At 48.1% G+C, this 17,558-nt stretch overlaps 1 protein-coding gene across 8 annotated transcripts in view; it reads left to right on the plus strand.

Annotated features, from left to right (window-relative positions):
• The window catches only part of SGSM1 (small G protein signaling modulator 1), a 119,550-nt gene that overhangs the window by 60,222 nt on the left and 41,770 nt on the right, over positions 1-17,558 (plus strand). For 5 of the 8 annotated variants that reach the window (XM_024240028.3, XM_063722810.1, XM_054543227.2 and 2 more), the window contains 6 exons: positions 1,003-1,166; positions 1,352-1,484; positions 7,025-7,189; positions 9,185-9,323; positions 12,051-12,115; positions 16,649-16,794. In XM_024240028.3, coding sequence (XP_024095796.3) covers positions 1,003-1,166; positions 1,352-1,484; positions 7,025-7,189; positions 9,185-9,323; positions 12,051-12,115; positions 16,649-16,794 — 812 coding nt within the window. The remainder of the gene's footprint in view (positions 1-1,002; positions 1,167-1,351; positions 1,485-7,024; positions 7,190-9,184; positions 9,324-12,050; positions 12,116-16,648; positions 16,795-17,558) is intronic. The other 3 variants (XM_024240027.3, XM_063722813.1, XM_063722812.1) reach the window with 1 other exon arrangement.

Consider the following 17,558-nt stretch of genomic DNA (forward strand, 5'->3'; position numbering starts at 1 on the left):
AAGATGAAATGATGTATGTTAAGGGCTCAGCGTGAAATCCACCTATGGCTATGGCGTTAGCTGCTGACACTTATTAAGCAGTGATAATGTGCTAAGCACAGTTCTAAGCACTCACATGCCCGTTATTCAATCATCACAACCACCCACTGACAGGGTGACATCATTTCCATTTTGGAGGAGAGGAAGCAGCTTAGTATAAGGGCACACACGCTGGAAGCTCCAGAGCCGGGACTGGACCCAGCTTTTTGTGACTCCAAAGTCAGTGCTCTGAAGATTGGGATCAATAACTGCAGTACTTCTTTAAAGCCAGAAGAAAGTACAGTCAGAGTAAGCAGAGGGCCATCCTGCTTTAGAAAGCAAATGGTCCGTGCCTCACCAAGGAACAAAACACAGTGATTTAAGCCTTTTCGTGAGACAGACCTGGATTCAGACCCAGACTCTGCCATTGATCAGCTGTGTGACCTTGGAGAAGTTACTTAACCTCTCTGAGCTTTGGTTTTACTATTTGTAAAATAGGCAATAATAGATAGGACTCTTAGGGATATTGTGAGTATTTCAATAAGACAGTGCCTCTAACATGCTGTGCTTGTATTCAGTAAGTGCTCAATACACGCTAGCCAGAGTCAGCTACTGCCCCGAGACAGGGGAAGTCTGAAGGCCTCCATACAAAAATAGGTCAGGTAGATTTGTAAAGGATTCCTGAGGAACGTAGGGTGCTAGGGGGTGTCTTTTTCCTTTGGTGGTTAATGTCAGGGAGGTCACCTTGGTTCTTCTTGACTTTGTCCTGTAGTCCCCAGTCAGAGGTGGATGGTGGATGAGATGAGAGAGACTCAGGGGAGGTAAAAACTACTCCTGACCTTTGCCCAGGCCTTTCCCAGAGCCTCAGAGCAGGATCCCTGGGTCTGGCTTGGCACCCCTGGGAGATGTGTTTGCAGGAAGGGGCTGTCCCCGTGCCTCATAGTGACTTCCCACTGGGTCTTCTCTGGCTGGTGGTGGCGGCAGTGGACAGCGGCGGGACAGTGGTATTGGTCAGCCAGGACGGGATCCAGAGGCCGCCCTTCCGCTTCCCCAAGGGTGGGCACCTCCTGCAGTTCCTCTCATGCCTGGAGAATGGGCTGCTCCCACATGGGCAGTTGGACCCGCCACTGTGGTCCCAGAGGGGTAAGGTGAGTGATCTTGGGGACCCAGGGAGGCTGGGGTGGAGGCTGGTCACAGAGGGTGGTGGTTTTTGCCTGTGTGCCCTTATGTGGCTATGTGGCCTCATGCACTCCCCGCTGTATCACCCTCAGACTAAGCAAGTTGTGGGGACAGGTGTGTCCCAAGGACCTTGTTTTGGGACATGTTTTTGCAGGGCAAAGTGTTTCCTAAACTGCGCAAGCGAAGCCCTCAGGGTTCTGCCGAGTCCACATCTTCAGACAAAGACGATGACGAGGCCACGGATTATGTGTTCAGGATCATCTACCCTGGCATGCAGTCAGAATTCGGTGAGCTGCCCTGTCCCGGGCCCTGGGGAGTCACCTGCTAACTGATCCTGAAAATGACTCCAGGTGTTTGAAACTAGAAGATGACAGGTCTGGATTCTGGGGCTAACAGGAGGATCTGGAAACAGAAAGTCAGTTTCTTGGCAGCCTCAGTTTCCCCCCAAATAAGAACAATAACCACCCTCTACTTGTCTAATAAAGTTGCCACTAGGAGAGATGGCCTGGGGTAGTGGCAATGGCATAGGCTCTGGAATCCTGGCTGAACTTGGGCAAGTCATCTCAGCCCTCTGTGCCTCAGTTTCCTCATCTGTCAAATGGGCGTGTTCATAGCACCAGTTTCATAGTCATTCCGGGGATTAAACGAGGTAAGGCGGCCGGGCATGGTGGCTCACACCCGTAATCCTGGCACTTTGGGAGACCGAAATTTGGGAGGGAGCACTTTGGATTGCCTGAGCCCAGGAGTTTAAGACCAGCCTGGGCAACATGGCGAAACCCTGTCTCTACAAAAAATACAAAAATTAGCCAGGTGTGGTAGCATGCGTCTGTGGTCCCAGCTATTTGGGAGGCTGAGGTGGGAGGATCACCTGAGCCTGGGGAGGTCCAGGCTGCAGTAAGCGGTGATTGTGTCATTGCACTCCAGCCTGGGCAACAAAGTGAAGGCCTGTCTCAAAATAAATGCAAATTAAAATATTTTGTAAATGAGATAAGGCATTTCACACATACAGAACACTCAAATGTTGTTGTTGTTGTTAATATTCTACTTCCCCTTATTATAAAGATTCAGTGAGATGCCATGGAGTAAGGCCTTGCACACAGCAGGCCCTCAGTAAGTTGCAGTCAAAATTTACACCTGTAGAGGTGAAGCAGAGCACCAGGCACTGGCACTTGAGATGGGGGTGAATTCAAGCAGGTTGCACGGTGCCTGCCGTGACACAGATGCGTAGCAAATGGAAGTTCTTACTAGTAAGCGCATCACCATTGTGGGGCTATTGTGAGGATTCAGTGAATTAAGATTTGAAAAGTACATAGAAGAGGGCCTGGCATTTATGAAGCATTGTATGGGTGTCTGTTAAACAAATCAGTATTGAGTGGTAGGTTCTTTCTGTTCACTTCATTTTATTTAACATGCAGCAGCCTTCATGTTCCCATCCGAGGATAATGGCTCTGAGCCTCCCTTTGCTGAAGCAGCCACGTGCTGGGCAGTGAGAGGCTCTTTTGAGAGCAGATGTCCTCCTGGACAAGGCTGGAACCCCTTAAGCGCTACAGTGTCCTAAAGTGTTCATGACCATGTCTGTTCCTGCCTTGGACAGGGCCTCCCAGCCACTCCATGGAACCAGGCGCCCACTATCCTGGCCGGACACCAAGGCTGTTGTGGGTCCCAAGGCTGAAAAGACTCCATGTATGAGGGTGAAATCCCCTGGGATGCCGAGCCAGCGTCTGTTGTGTTGCCCATGAACTTGGCAAGACCTGTGAAGACCAACATTCTTTAAGAGTTCCCCTTGAGAGCCAGTTATCAGAGAGGGCCGGATCCCCTATAGTTGCCTTCCCAGGAAACTCCACAGCTTCTCATCCAGCAGGCAATGTGTACACTCCCGCTGGGAGCTAGGCAGAGTGCTGGGTGTTTAATTTATTTGGAGATTCTCCATGTCATCCTCCTGTGGCTTGATGAAGGCCAGTGGAACAGACACTGGCTGTGCTCACCCACACCCTCAGCATTTCCCATTCTGTGCATGCTGTTCAGCTACCAGCTGCAGCTCCCTGCCTCAGTATCTCTTTGCCTGAGGGTTTTCTCTGGCCACAAGAGTCCCTTCTGGCCAGGGATGGGGCATATTGGAAGCATGGGGGAACCAGTGCCTCCCTGGAGCAGCCCTCAGCTCATGGCTGATAGGAGTTAGTGTATCAATGTCCCAGCTCCCTCTCCCTTTGTGAGGCAAACTCTGACATACATGTTCTGCACAGCCTCCCAGAGCTTCCATGGGAGATTAAGCACAATTACCTCTATTGGTAACTTGCTTGGCAACTAACCCTTTACTCCCTCCCCTTTTCTTCCTTTGTCTCAATTTGCCTCTCCCTTACTGATGTGCCTTTGGAACTTGCACTTGGATCCTTGTCTGCCCTTGAGGAAACCCCCAACTAATTCAGTTTATCTAGAATTGGACATCTGAACCTTAGCGTTACTGTCATTTGGGATGGAATAATTCTTTGCTGTAGGAGGTGGTCCTGTGCATTGTGGGATGTTGAGCACCCACTAGATGCCAAGTAGCAAACTTACTTTGCTCTAAGTTGTGGCAACCAGATATGTCTCTAGACATTGCCAGGTGTCCTCTGGAGGGTGGCAAAATTGCCCCTGCTTGAGAACCATTGGTTTAGAGAAAAGAATGCATCACTGTATTCAGCTCTGCCACTGTGGTGTGGTTAAGTGACCTGTCCTCCGCAGGCCTCACTTCCTTCTCTGTAGAATGGGGTAACAGCAGTCCCCACCAGCAGCATATTCCAAGGAATCAGCAAGATCATTCCTAAAACACCTGGTGACCTGACATGGGGCCTGACGCTTGGCAGATGCTCAGTAAGCAATAGTAGGTATTGTGTCTTGAGTGCCACTGTGTGCCAGGCACACTTCTGTCTGCTGTCCCGCTGTCCCTATCTTAACTCATTCCATCCTCACCATAGCCCTCCCAGGTTGTCATCACCATCCCCCATTTTGCAAGGAGGAAACTGATGCACAGAAGGGTCAAGCAACTAGTCCAGGATCACACAACTAATTCTTGTCATGGCTGGGATTTGAACGCAAGAGGTCTGGCTCCAGAGCCTGTGCCTCTAACCACCACTCCATGCACATCGTTTTGACTGGCAGGGAGAGGGCATTGTGGTTTCACTGCCTTCATTCTCAAGGTCAACTTCAACCCACGTGGAAATGGCAACCGCATCCTTGGTTGATTTTCTGAGGCTTGAGCCGCACAGGCTTAACAAAAACAGTCATGTTATGGTTTCCATCTGTGAAAGGTTTCCATCTGTGAGAGGTATGAAGTTCTTTCTGAAAGAGTGCCTAAATCAGAAGTCAACAAACCCCTTTTCATGGGCCAAATTCGGCCGGTGTTTTTGTAAATAAAGTTTTATTGGAACACAGCCACATCCATTCATTTATATATCATCTATGGCTGTTTTCATGCCACAGCAGCAGAGGTGAATCGTTGTGACAGAGATCATGTGGCCCACAAAGTTGAAAGTGTTTACTGTCAGGCTCTTAACAGAAGAAATTTGCAGATATATGCCTTAAATATAAAGGATTTCACCCTGTGGGAGGGGAGATGTGACCGCAGATGTTTCTAAGCTGCCTCTCAGTGTCTCATCAGCCCTGTCTCCGCTGGGTTCTTTGCCTGCCCCTTGTGCTCTGGGGAGGCAAGGACAAGTTCCAAAATATGTAGACAGGTTCACATCAGATAAGGGCATTTTCAGACCCCTCTGCTTCTGAGATTGTCTCTGTACTGTCTAGCAGGGTAGCCATGGGCTACATGTGGCTCCTGGGCTCCTGAAACATCTCCAGGGCAAATGGGGATGTGCTGGAAGTGTAAAACACACACTGGATTTTCAGACTTTGTTAAAAAAAAAAAGGCTCAATAATTTTATATTGATTAGATGTTAAAATAGTAACATTTTGGATAGATTAGGTTAGACAAAATATATTGGAATATATATCAATTCCAAATAACAAAATTGATTTCATCTGTTCTTTTAACCTTTTAATGTGGCTACTAACATTTTTGAATTATGCCAGGTCCGGTGGCTTACGCCTGTAATCCTAGCACTTGGGGGGCCGAGGCAGGCAGATGATGAGGTCAGGAGATCGAGACCATCCTGGCTAACATGGTGAAACCCCATCTCTACTAAAAATACAAAAAACTAGCCGGGCGTGGTGGCACGTGCCTGTAGTCCCAGCTACTCGGGAGGCTGAGGCAGGAGAATTGCTTGAACCTGGGAGGCGGAGGTTGTGGTGAGCTGAGATCGTGCCATTGCACTCCAGCCTGGGCAACAGAGTGAGACTCCATCTCAAAAAAAAAGAAATTTTTTTAAAATTACATATGTGGCTCAATTGTAATTTTTTTTTGAGGCAGGGTCTCACTCTGTTGCCCAGGCTGGAGTGCAGTGGTGTGATCATGGCTTACTGCAGCCTCGACCTCCTGGGCTCAATCGATCCTTCCACCTCAGCCTCCTGGGTAGCTGGAATCACAGGCACAAGCCACCATACCTGGCTACTTTTTTTTGGATTTTTTGTAGAGATAGGGTTTTGCCATGTTGCCCAGGCTGGACTTGGAACTCCTGGGCTCAAGCAATTCATCCGCCTCAGGCTCCCAAAGTCCTGGGATTGCAGGTGTGAGCCACCTCCCAGCCTCTTGATTGTGTTTCTATTGGATAGTGCTGGTCTAGCATGGGGTTTCTCAGCCTCAGCACTGTTGACATTTAGGGCTGAATAATTCCTTGTGTGGGGGTTGCCTTGTGTATTCTACGATGTTGAGCAGCATCCCTGGCCTCCAGCTACTAGATGACAGTAGCACTTAATTAATCCCCAAGGCGTGAAAACCCAAAGTGTCTCCAAACATCGACAGGATTGCCCTGTTTTGAGAACAGATGGTGTGGAGAGACAAGTGCCTATGAGAAACAGCTGAGGGAGAAAGAGTAGGATCAGAGTCAAGTCCTCAGGCCAGGCACACTGGCTCATGCCTGTAATCCCAGCAATTTGGGAGTCTGAGGCGGGAGGATGGCTTGAACCCAGGAATTCGAGATCAGCCTGGGCAACACGGCGAAACCCCATCTCTGCAAAAAATTTTAAAACATTAGCTGGCCGTGCTGCGCATGCCTGTAGTCCCAGCTACTCAGGAGACTGAGGATGGAGGATCACTTGAGCCTGGGAGATCAGGGCTGCAGTGAGCCACGTTTGTGCCACTGTACATCAGCCCGGATGACAAAACAAGACCCTGCCTCAGAAAAAAAAAAAAAGTCAAATCCCCTGGGTTGGGATCTTGGCTCCTCTCCTCATTAGCTGGGTGGTCTTGGGCATGTTGCTTAAACTCTCCATGCCTCAGTCTTCTAATCTGTAAAAGGGGTTGATTATAGTACTGTACTCAGTAGGGACAGCCGTCGTTAGTGGAAAGAGGAGAGGGACTTCAATCAGAAAGACTAGATACGTCTGTTACTGCCTGGCAGGGCTTTGGGTGATTAAATCATGCCATCATTCTGAGCCTCAGTTTCTTCTTCTGCAAAATAGAAGAGGGAGGATGCATCCCTCACAGGGTCGTGAAGAACAATAACTGGTTTCCTTAGGTTTGCTCTGGTCGTAAACTGCCTAGCCTGACACTCAGCACATAGTAGCCACTTTATAAAAATCAGCATTCTTTCTTCTAATTGAACACAGTGTATGTGGGAGCTGTGTGGAGCTGGGCAGGGGGAGGGTTGGAGCCCCCAGAAACTGACTCTTCCAGCTGTCTCAGTGTCCTGCCCACCTCAGAACCCCTGCCTCACTGGTTCTTTTTGTTTTATGTCTCAAGTTGCCCCCGACCTCTTGGGCAGCACTTCCTCCGTCTCTGTGGGCCCCGCCTGGATGATGGTTCCTGCAGGCCGGTCCATGCTGGTGGTGGCCAGAGGGAGTCAGTGGGAGCGAGCCAGATGGGACACTACTCTCCCCACGCCGAGTCTGAAGGAGCAGCCCCCCAGTAATGTTTGGGATCTCCCCTTCCCCAGGGACTGGGTGCCAGCCACCTCTGCCATGTTGTCATTTGAGTCCTGGTCCCAAGGGAGATGGAGGCAGAGAGATTGATGCCCTCCTGCTGTCCAGCCTCCACCCTATGGAAGGCACCTTGCAGTGTTGTAGGTTCAGTAGCGAAGGGATCAATTGGTGATGTCTGCATGGATGTGTGTGAGAGGCTGAGATGGAGGAAGGCATGGTTGCCATGCTTGGGCTAAACTGGTCAGTGCATCCCTGAGATTGGCTAAGAACTGGGGCTTTTTTTCTAGAACATTTTACAGGGGCTTACTGCTCTTGGCTAGCTCATGGGTGAGTTTACATGGGGAAGAATAGTGTAACAAGCCACATTTGGTGGCTGCAAGAACTATGTCGTATAGGCAGCTTCCTCTTCTGTCAGTGGGTAGGGGCTGACCTTGTCAGCTACGGAGCTCTGATGGCAAGAGGACCAGTTCCACAACTCTCCCTTACCTTGGGGCCCAAGGAAAGAGTCAGGGTATTACCAGTTGTCCTGTGGGGACCATGACATGTGGGAAAAAAAGTGTGTAACTCTCTTCACTTCCTACAGCAGGGATTAGAAAACTAAGATTCATGGGCTAAATTCGGCCCCATTCTATACTAGCCTATGAGCTAAGAATGTTTTTTCAATTTTTAAATGATCCAAAAAAGCCAAAAGGAGAGTAATATTTTGTGACATGAAAATGATATGACATTCACATTTCGGTATTTATAAATAAAGTTTTATTTATTTTATCAGAACATGTGCATGCTTCCTTTTTTACATTTTGTTTATGGTTACTTTTGCACTACAACAACAGAGTCAAGTGCTTATGACAGAGACCAAATGGCTTACAAACGCTGAAGTATTTACTAGCTGTCCCTTTACAGAAAAAGTTTGTGGATCCCTGTTTTAAAGAAAATAAAAGAATGGCATGAACCCAGGAGGTGGAGCTTGCAGTGAGCCGAGACCGTGCCACTGCACTCCAGCCTGGGCAATAGAGTGAGACTCCATCTCAAAAAACAAAAAACAAAAAACAACAAAAAAAAAAGAAAGAAAAAAGAAAAAAAGAAAAAGAAAATAAAGCTTTTGCACCTGTCTAGGACTACCAAGAGGCCAGGAAGTTGACTATAGAAATGGTAATGCATATGTCCCCAGTATGTTTGTTAGGTGGTTTTGTAGACTCTGCAGTTTTTATGTAGCTGAGAAAGAAAAATAAGTAAAGGAAGCTATGAGTGCTGTATCCTGAGAGTGGCTGGTCAGGAACCACCAGTGTTCAAAAGTTAGGAAATCAGAGTCTGTCGAATGTACCTTCTGTATCAAAATTGCTTTAGAAATACAGATTTGAGAGCTCTGTCTCCAGGATTTAGTTGAGTAGGCCAGGAGTGTGGGGCAGGCGTATTGCTTTTTAACAAGCTTCCCACGTGATTTTAGGGAGTCGCTAATGTGTTTGAGACCCACTTGCTGGAGCAGCTTTAGCCTCAGGACCATGGACAGCGCAGGTGCCCTCTTCATCCGCAGGGGCTTCACTGGGTCCCTGGCACTTGGGTGCCCTGCCTCATCTATTGAGTCAGGCTCCCTTCCATCTCACCCATGAGGCCTGTCTCTTCTCCAGAATCACCCAGCAGGCTCCCCTTCCCTCCTGCAGCATCCTGTGGGCATGACTTAAGTGACAACGTGGCGAGGCTTGGCCTCCTGCTCTGGGATTGGGCCTGGTTTCTTGGCTCTTGGCTCTCTGTGTCCTCTTCTTCTCTCTTTGGCTGTCATCAGTTCTGCCCCAGATTTTGGTGGTGGCTTTCATTGGATCAGGCAGACTCAAGGATGATTAGGGCTGCTGTTTCCTACTGTCACCTTCAGGGTCTTTTCCTATCTCTGCTGGCTGGGGCGGGTGAGCTGCTTGTGAGATTTCTGTGACCCACATAGGTTTAACCAGGGTGATTCTTCTGCCCCTCCCTCTATCCATCACAGTGCCCCAGGATCTGATGGACGTCTCCGTAAGCAACCTCCCATCCCTGTGGCAACCCAGTCCCCGGAAGTCCTCCTGTTCATCCTGTTCACAGAGTGGCTTGGCTGATGGTAGCTCGACCAATGGCTGCAACCATGAGAGGTATGAGGGGCTTGAGCTGCAGATGGAGGGAGCTGAAGGATGTACCAGAGATCTATAGATGCCCATGTCTTACCCTGCACTGAATTCAGAGTGAGCATAACCTGTGGACTCAGGCAGATATAGGTTAAATCCTGGCCATGAAATCCTAGCTGTTAGAGGTTACATGTAATAGTCAGGATAAACAAGGTTATGCTGCAGTAACAAACAGTCCTAAAACCTCAGTGGCTTTTTTACAACAAAAGTTTATTTATCATGTGTGCTGTGTTTCTAACATGGGTCAGCTGGTGGCTGTTTTTTCCACACTAAAGGGCCTGGGTGATGGAGCAGCTACCATCTTGAATGTTGCCAGTTACAATGACAGGGAAAGGTAGCTCTGCAGAGGTTGGAACCCACGATAAAAAGGCTCTGCCCAAAAGCAGCACATGTCATATCCACTCACAGCCCATTGGCCCCATCCACAAGGGGACAGCAAGGGCAGCCCTACCATACACCTAGAAGGCAAAATAATCCCAGAAATATTATTTAACGACAACAACATCTCAGTTTGCACCTCCACACAGTGGAAATGCCAGTTCTTACTTTATATGGCTGTGGTAAGGACCAGCTCAGGTAATGGTTCAAAGTGGCCAGAATGTGGCACCTGCACATGGTACTGTTCAGTAAATGACACTTACTGTTTTATTGTATAAAGTTAAATCTCAAGCTCATCTCCTATTTGCCCATAGATCCTTTGTCTCTTTGAAACCGTTCAGCCAATTCATGAGACTGGTTTTGTTTTCCCCTGGTCCAACCTGGCCTGGCCTGAGAGAATAGAACCCTTTTGTTCTTGCGGGGCTTCTGTCCTAGTGGGTGGTCCAGTCATCAGCCATAGGATATAAGGGGTGGGGGCTGGCATCAAATTTTTGAAGTCATCCAATCCCCTGGTTCCTCAGGGTGTGGTCCATGAACCAGCATCAGCACCTGGGCAAATTCTGAGTCTGTCATCCCAAACTTCCTGAATCAGAACCTGTATTTAACATGGTTTCAAGACCATGTGTATACTTTAAAGTTTGAGAAGTGCTAATATTACTGGAGATTTTTTTTTTATATTTGAGACTGAGTCTCTTTCTGTCACCCAGGCTGGAGTGCAATGGTGTGATCTCGGCTCACTTCAACCTCCGCCTCCCGGGTTTAAGCAATTCTTCTGCCTCAGCCTCCTGAGTAGCTGGGACTACAGTCATGTGCCACCATTCCTGGCTAGTTTTTGTGTTTTTAGTAGAGATGGGGTTTCACTGTGCTGGCCAGGCTGCTCTCGAACTCCTGACCTCAAGTGATCCACCCGCCTTGGCCTCCCAAAGCACTGGGATTACAGGCATGAGCCACCGCGCCCCGCCGGGAGATTGTCTTATCGTGCATTAGAATCACCTGGGCTAGGTGGCAAAACATATCAGTTCCTGGACTACCTCCTAGAGGTCCTGACTGAATAGGTATGTGCGGAGCCCAGGAATCCACGTGTTGGAGAAACTCCAAGTAATTCTTGGGCCGATGGTCCGTGGACCAGTGAGGAAGGCTGCTATAACCCATTGCCCCCTCCCCTGTTGTAGCATCTGCTTACACACTTGGAGTGATGGAGAGCTCACTACCTTGCAGAAAGCGAAGTCTACAGTGGGAAAGCTGTTGATGTGATCCTATTCTGATGTAATCTGAGCAAGTCTGAGCCTCATCAACCTGTGGGCACAAAGGGGAACTCTTTACTGTTTAATGTACCTAACTGCCTCCACGTGCCTAAGTGGAGGACTTCAGCTATGCTCCTTCTGCCCTGTCCCAGTCTACCTGTTTTTCTGGATGTCTTCTGGGATGTCCTGAGAACAAATATGCAGATATTCTTCCATTCTATCCTCTACGAGAGTGTACAACACTCCCTTCAGCAGTCCTGGATTTCTCCAACAATGCTAGAATCTGACTCCTCTCACCTCTTTCAGCCGAAAAAGTTCCCAAAAATTCCCACGCCAGGAGAAGCTTTGAGGCATCACCTACTTAGCAATCAGCCAGACTCTGAATCCCACTTTGGCTCAGCTTGGTTCAGCTGGATCACTTTACAAATCAGAACTCTTTCTGCAAGTGATAGACACCCACTTCAAACTGGTTCAAGTAAAAAAGGACATTTGTTGGCATAACTGAGAAGCTGAGAGGCACAGTGGCTTCAAGCATGGCTGAATACAGATGATCGAAATAGGAATCTTTTGTTTCTTCAGCTCTTGGCTCTGCTTGCCTCTATGATGGTTCCATCCTCAGACAGGCGCTTCCTATGCACTGGCAAAAATGGCTCCCAGCAGCCACTGCCCTATATCCCACTGGCTTAGAAACCTGTTCAGAAAAGTGTCCGGTACCTAGTAATTCCAACAAAAGTCCCAGGGCTAATTCTCATTGGCTCAGGTTGGGCCACATGACCATCTCTGCCCCAATCACTATGACTCCAACCTGAGTCCTGTAGTGAGCAGTCGTCCCCATACAAACCACACAGACAGAGAGTTGTGGAGAGTGTGATTTCTCAGGGGAAAATCAGGGGGCTGGTAGCAGAAGAGGCAATGATGCTGTACAGGTAGAGGTAATAGCAGCCCTCCCTACAGTCCCCCTGACTGGCTGATTTTAATCTGCCCTCTAGAGAGAACACATGGTTATCCTCTCCAGAAAATCTGGGCTGTGTTTGGATCTATTCTAAGCATCTCCCTCTTTCTCCACCTGCAGGGCTCCCCTGAAACTTCTCTGTGACAATATGAAGTACCAGATCCTCTCCAGAGCCTTCTATGGATGTACGTATAGGGCTTCATTGCCAGTGTGTCTCTGTGGAGCAGCTATTGGTGCCTGCTGTATGCCAGCAATATCAAGAGATATTGGCTCTGGAGTTTGAACCTCTCCTCCTCTATTCCCTAGATGTCTGGTTTCAGTGACGTTACATGAACTTCTCTGAGCCTCAGTTTTCTTGTCTACTGACGGGTTAAATTTTACCTCTGGGTCCTGAGAGAGGACAGTAGACAGTGGGGTCCCCTGGGGACAGAGGTTTGGTTTAATCACCACTGCATCCCCAGGTGCTACAGTGGAGGATTTGTTTTTAGGATTGAATGAGGACCACGTAGAAAGCCCCAGGACCTAGTATTGCATGTTGTAGGTGCTCAATAAATGTCAGTTTCCTTCTCTCGTGGGCAGAAGCAGCAGAAAGAGTAAGGTGACCTTATCCCTCTCCCAAAACTTAAATATTAAATTCGTAATACTTGTATTCTGATTATTCCCATTTAACAGATGAAGACACTAAGGCACAGAGAGGCAAGATGACTTACCTAAGGTCACACAGCTAACAAGCAGTAGAGCTGAGACTCAAACCCTGGCCTGTCTTGACTCTAAAAGCTTTGTGTTTTCCTCTCTGCTGTCTGTTTTTTTGTTTGTTTTTTTTTTTTGAGACAGAGTCTTGCTCTGTCACCCAGGCTGGAGTGCAGTGGCTTGATCTCAGCTCATTGCAAGCTCCACCTCCTGGGTTCACGCCATTCTCCTGCCTTAGCCTCCTGAGTAGCTGGGATTACAGGCACCCACCACCACACCCAGCTAATTTTTCTGTTTTTAGTAGAGATGGGGTTTCACCATGTTGGCCAGGCTGGTCTCTAACTCCTGACCTCAGGTGATCCACCCACCTCAGCCTCCCAAAGTGCTGGGATTACAGGCATGAGTCACCATGTCTCTCTCTGCCATCTTGGTTTTTCGGTTTTATTTCCCCAGCCTCACAGCCTAGATGGGGAAGATAAAACGTGTGTGTATTTTCAGGGATTCTAGAAACATCTTAATACAACCTGCGTGGGCCCGTGAAACAACAGTGGAGCTCACACCCTGAGTGCCTGGAGAGGCAGGGAGAGTGTGACTTCACTAGGACAGATGTTTTATCTGTTCTGTTGCCACCCATCCGCAGTGCCTAATGCAGGACCTGGCATGAAGCAGGCATTGGGCAAGTATTAATGGACCCAAATGGAAGCAGGAAGGGGTGGGGGTCGAGATGGGTCTGGAGCAATGTCTTTGGACAATGTGGCTCATCCCTAACGGTGACTGAGAACCTGAGTTCTGGAGCGAGGTGGCCTGGTTTCAGATCCCAGCGATGCAACTTGGGCAAGTGACATAACCAGTTTGTACCTCAGTTTACCCCATCTATAAGATGGAAATAATGGGCGGGCGTGGTGGCTCACGCCTGTAATCCCAGCACTTTGGGAGGCCGAGGCGGGTGGATTGCCTGAGATCAGGAGTTTGAGAGCAGCCTGGCCAACATGGTGAAACCCCGTCTCTACTAAAAATACAAAAAAAATTGGCCAGGCATGGTGGCACATGCCTGTACTCTCAGCTACTTGGGAGGCTGAGGCAGGAGAATCGCTTCAACCCGGGAGGCAGAGGTTGCAGTGAGCAAGACCGTGCCATTGCACTCCAGCCTGGGTGACAAAGCAAGACTCCGTCTCAAAAAAAAAAAAAAAAAAAAAAAAGATGGAGATAATAATAGTAACTAATTCCTAGGGTTGTGGGGAGAATGGGATGAGTTAAGTTATGCAACTCTGGGCCGGGCATGGTGGCTCACGCCTGTAATCCCAGCACTTTGGGAGGCTGAGGCGGGCGGATCACGAGGTCAGGAGATTGAAACCATCCTGGCTAACATGGTGAAACCCCATCTCTACTAAAAATACAAAACATTAGTCGGGCGTGGTGGTGGGTGACTGTAGTCCCAGCTACTCGGGAGGCTGAGGCAGGAGAATGGTGTGAACCTGGGAGGCGGAGCTTGCAGTGAGCTGAGATCGCGCCACTGCACTCCAGCCTGGGTGACAGAGCGAGACTCCATCTCAAAAAAAAATAAAAATAAAAAAGTTATGCAACTCTAGGAACAGTTCCTTGCCATGCAGCGTGTGTTGTGTGTTCGCTAATATATCATCGTCATCATCATCATCATCCTCCTCATCGTCATCACTATGATTTTCTCTTTTGTTAAAGTTTAGTCTGCAGTTTCCAGAAGGTCCAGGGTTCTCTCTGAGAATTGAGGATGAAATAGTCTTGGAGAGCCAGAAGGAAGGGGCACAGCCAGAGCAAACAGCACAGGCTGCCATTTGCTGAGACACTTTACCTAACACCCTCCAGGTGCCAGCGTGGGCCAGATAAGGGGTGGCATGTTGGTGGGCATGCTTTAAGAAGGCAGGGCCATCTTTGAAAGCAAACTTGATGCCCTTTCAACATCTCCCTGGTTACTGACTTAGGGGGACCTTTTTAATCCAGCTTCAATTTTTGTATTTTTTTTTTAATTTAAATTTAAAATTTCTACTTTTATTTTAGTTTTTTGAGACGGGGTCTCGCCTTGTCACCCTGGATAGACACAATTATGGTTCACTGCAGCCTCTACCTGCCTGGTTCAAGCGATTCTCCCATCTCAGCCTCCTAAGTAGCTGGAACTACAGGCGTGAGTAGCTGGAACTACAGGCAGGTGCCAGTATGCCTGGCTAATTTTTTTGTATTTTTTTGTAGAGATGTGGTCTCACTATGTTGCCTAGGCTGGTCTTGAACTCCTGGGCTCAACAGATCTGCCCACCTAGGCTTCCCAAAGTGCAGGGACTACAGGCTTGAGCCACTGTGACCTGCCCTGTTTTTTATTTATTTTTTGGTAGATATATTGTGGTTGTACATATTTTAGGGGTACATAGGATATTTTGATAGATGTATCCATTGTGTATTGATCAAGTCCAGGTAATTGTGAAATTCATCACTTCAAACATTTCTCTTCATTTGGGGAACATTACGGTTCTTCTATAATAGCTATTTTGAAATATACAATAAATTATTAACTATAATTTCCCTACTATACCATCCAATACAAGAACGTATTCCATCTAACTGTATTTTTGTACCATTAACCAACGTCTCTGCATCCTTCTACCTCCTTCCCTTCCTAGCCCCTGGTAACCACCAGTCCACTCTCCACCTCCATGAAAAGTACTTTTTGAGATCCCATTATAAGTAAGAACATATGATATTTGTCTTTCTGTGCCTCGCGTTTTTTTGCTTAACATAACTTCCAGCTCCATCCATGCTGCTGCTCATGACAGGATTTCATTCTTTTTATGGCTGAATAATATTCCATCACATTGGTATACCATGGTTTCTTTTTTTCTTTCTTTCTTTCTTTTTTTTTGAGACAGAGTCTTGCTCTGTCGCCCAGGCTGGAGTGCAGTGGTGCGATCTCAGCTCACTGCAAGCTCCGCCTCCCGGGTTCACGCCACTCTCCTGCCTCAGCCTCCCGAGTAGCTGGAACTACAGGTGCCCGCCACCACGCGCTAATTTTTTTGTTTTTTTTTTTTTTTTTTAAGTAGAGACGGGGTCTCACCGTGTTATCCAGGATGTTCTCAATCTCTTGACCTTGTGATCCACCCGCCTCGGCCTCCCAAAGTGTTGGGATTACAGGCGTGAGCCACGGCACCCAGCCACCATGGTTTCTTTATCCATTCATTCACTGATGGACACTTAGGTTGATTCTGTATCTTGGCTGTTGTGAATGGTGCTGCAGTAAACATGGGGGTGCAGATATATCTTTGATTTCCTTTCTTTTGGGTAAATATTCAGCCGCAATTTGAACAGGAGTTGTCCACATTTCACATTCTCTTTCTTGCTGTGTGGATTAGAGGCAGACAGAGGCACAGCAAGCCCACAGAGTCACTGGCCACCTTCCTTTCTCCCCCCTTCTCTGCCTCTAGCCTATGAATTAAATGCTTTGGCTTAGAGCAGAGAAGGGTGCCATCACCCTGACTGAGGCTGAGAAAGGTGATAAGACTTCCCTAGGGTTAGAGAGCTATTTAGCAGTCCAGCCAGCAAGTGCATAAAGTTCTGTCTTCCTTGTCTGGAAAAGGGGAAGTTGACAAGAATTCACTGAGTCATGGCGTTTAGTAAGATCAGGAGTGGGCCAGGTGCAGTGGTTTGTGCTTGTAATCCCAGCACTTTGGGAGGCCGAAGCAGGAGGATCACTTGAGTCCAGGAGTTCGAGGCCAGCCTGGGCAAGATGGTGAAACCTCGTCTCTACAAAAAATAAAAAATTAGCCAGACGTGCTGGCGCGTGCCTCTGGTCCCAGCTACTCGAGAGGCTGTGGTGAGAGGATCGTATCAGCCTGAGAGGTTGAGGCTGCAGTGACCCATGATAATAATAAATAATAGAGCAAGACCCTGTCTCAAAACAAAAATTTTAAAAAATTAGAGGTGGGACAGCACTTGGGAAGTCCCATGAGACAAGGTGAGGGGCTTCAGGTGGTGGATGATGACACTTTCCCTCCCTCCCTCAACAGGGCTGGCCTACTGCAGACACCTGTCCACCGTGAGGACCCACCTGTCAGCCCTGGTCAATCACATGATCGTGTCTCCAGACTTGCCCTGCGATGCTGGACAGGGGCTGACAGCCAGGATCTGGGAGCAGTACCTTCAGGACAGCACAGTAAGGCTTAGCCGGGCTTGGTCTGAAGTGATGCAGAGGCTGCAGGGGGGTCATCTTATTATCTGAGAAATAAGCCCACCTGCTTGTGGGGACTTGAGCTGACGTGCTTGGATTCTGCATATGCAAATTGGAGTTCCCCTTCTCCTTGAGAGTTCCAAGACCTACAGCTCACTTCTGCCCATCAGTGTGGAGATTGAATGGGAGGTAAAACATATGCTCACCTGGAAGGAGTAAAGAACAAATCAGTCTGTAAGCATTTATTATTAAGCATCAGCTGGGACGGGCACGGTGGCTCAAGCCTGTAATCCCAGCACTTTGGGAGGCTGAGGAGGGTGGATCACTTGAGGTCAGGAGTTCGAGACCAGCCTGGCCAACATGGTGAAACCCCCATCTCTACTAAAAATACAAAAATTAGCTTGCCATTGTGGTTGCGTACACCTAAGACTAAAGTGAAATAGGCTTTTAATATTGGAATGTGAATAGGTGAGGGGGAAGAGTCCCCAGGGCCCTTCAGGGCAGCCTTTCAACACCATCACTTCCCACAGCCCATGTGCAGTTAGGACCTGCTGGCCCCACAGCTTGACTAATTGTAACTGCAAAACCTTTGCCTGAAAATGAAATTTTAAAAAGAAAACACACAAACTCAACCCCACCATACATCACATACTTGTTAAAGTCATCCTAGTGTGCACAAAAGATATTAGTGTATGATGTAGCAGCTAGAATTGTTCACTTTGGATTAATTTGCTTTAGATAATTTTTTT

The sequence above is a fragment of the Pongo abelii genome, chromosome 23, assembly GCF_028885655.2.
Source record: "Pongo abelii isolate AG06213 chromosome 23, NHGRI_mPonAbe1-v2.0_pri, whole genome shotgun sequence".
Lineage (NCBI taxonomy): Eukaryota > Metazoa > Chordata > Mammalia > Primates > Hominidae > Pongo > Pongo abelii.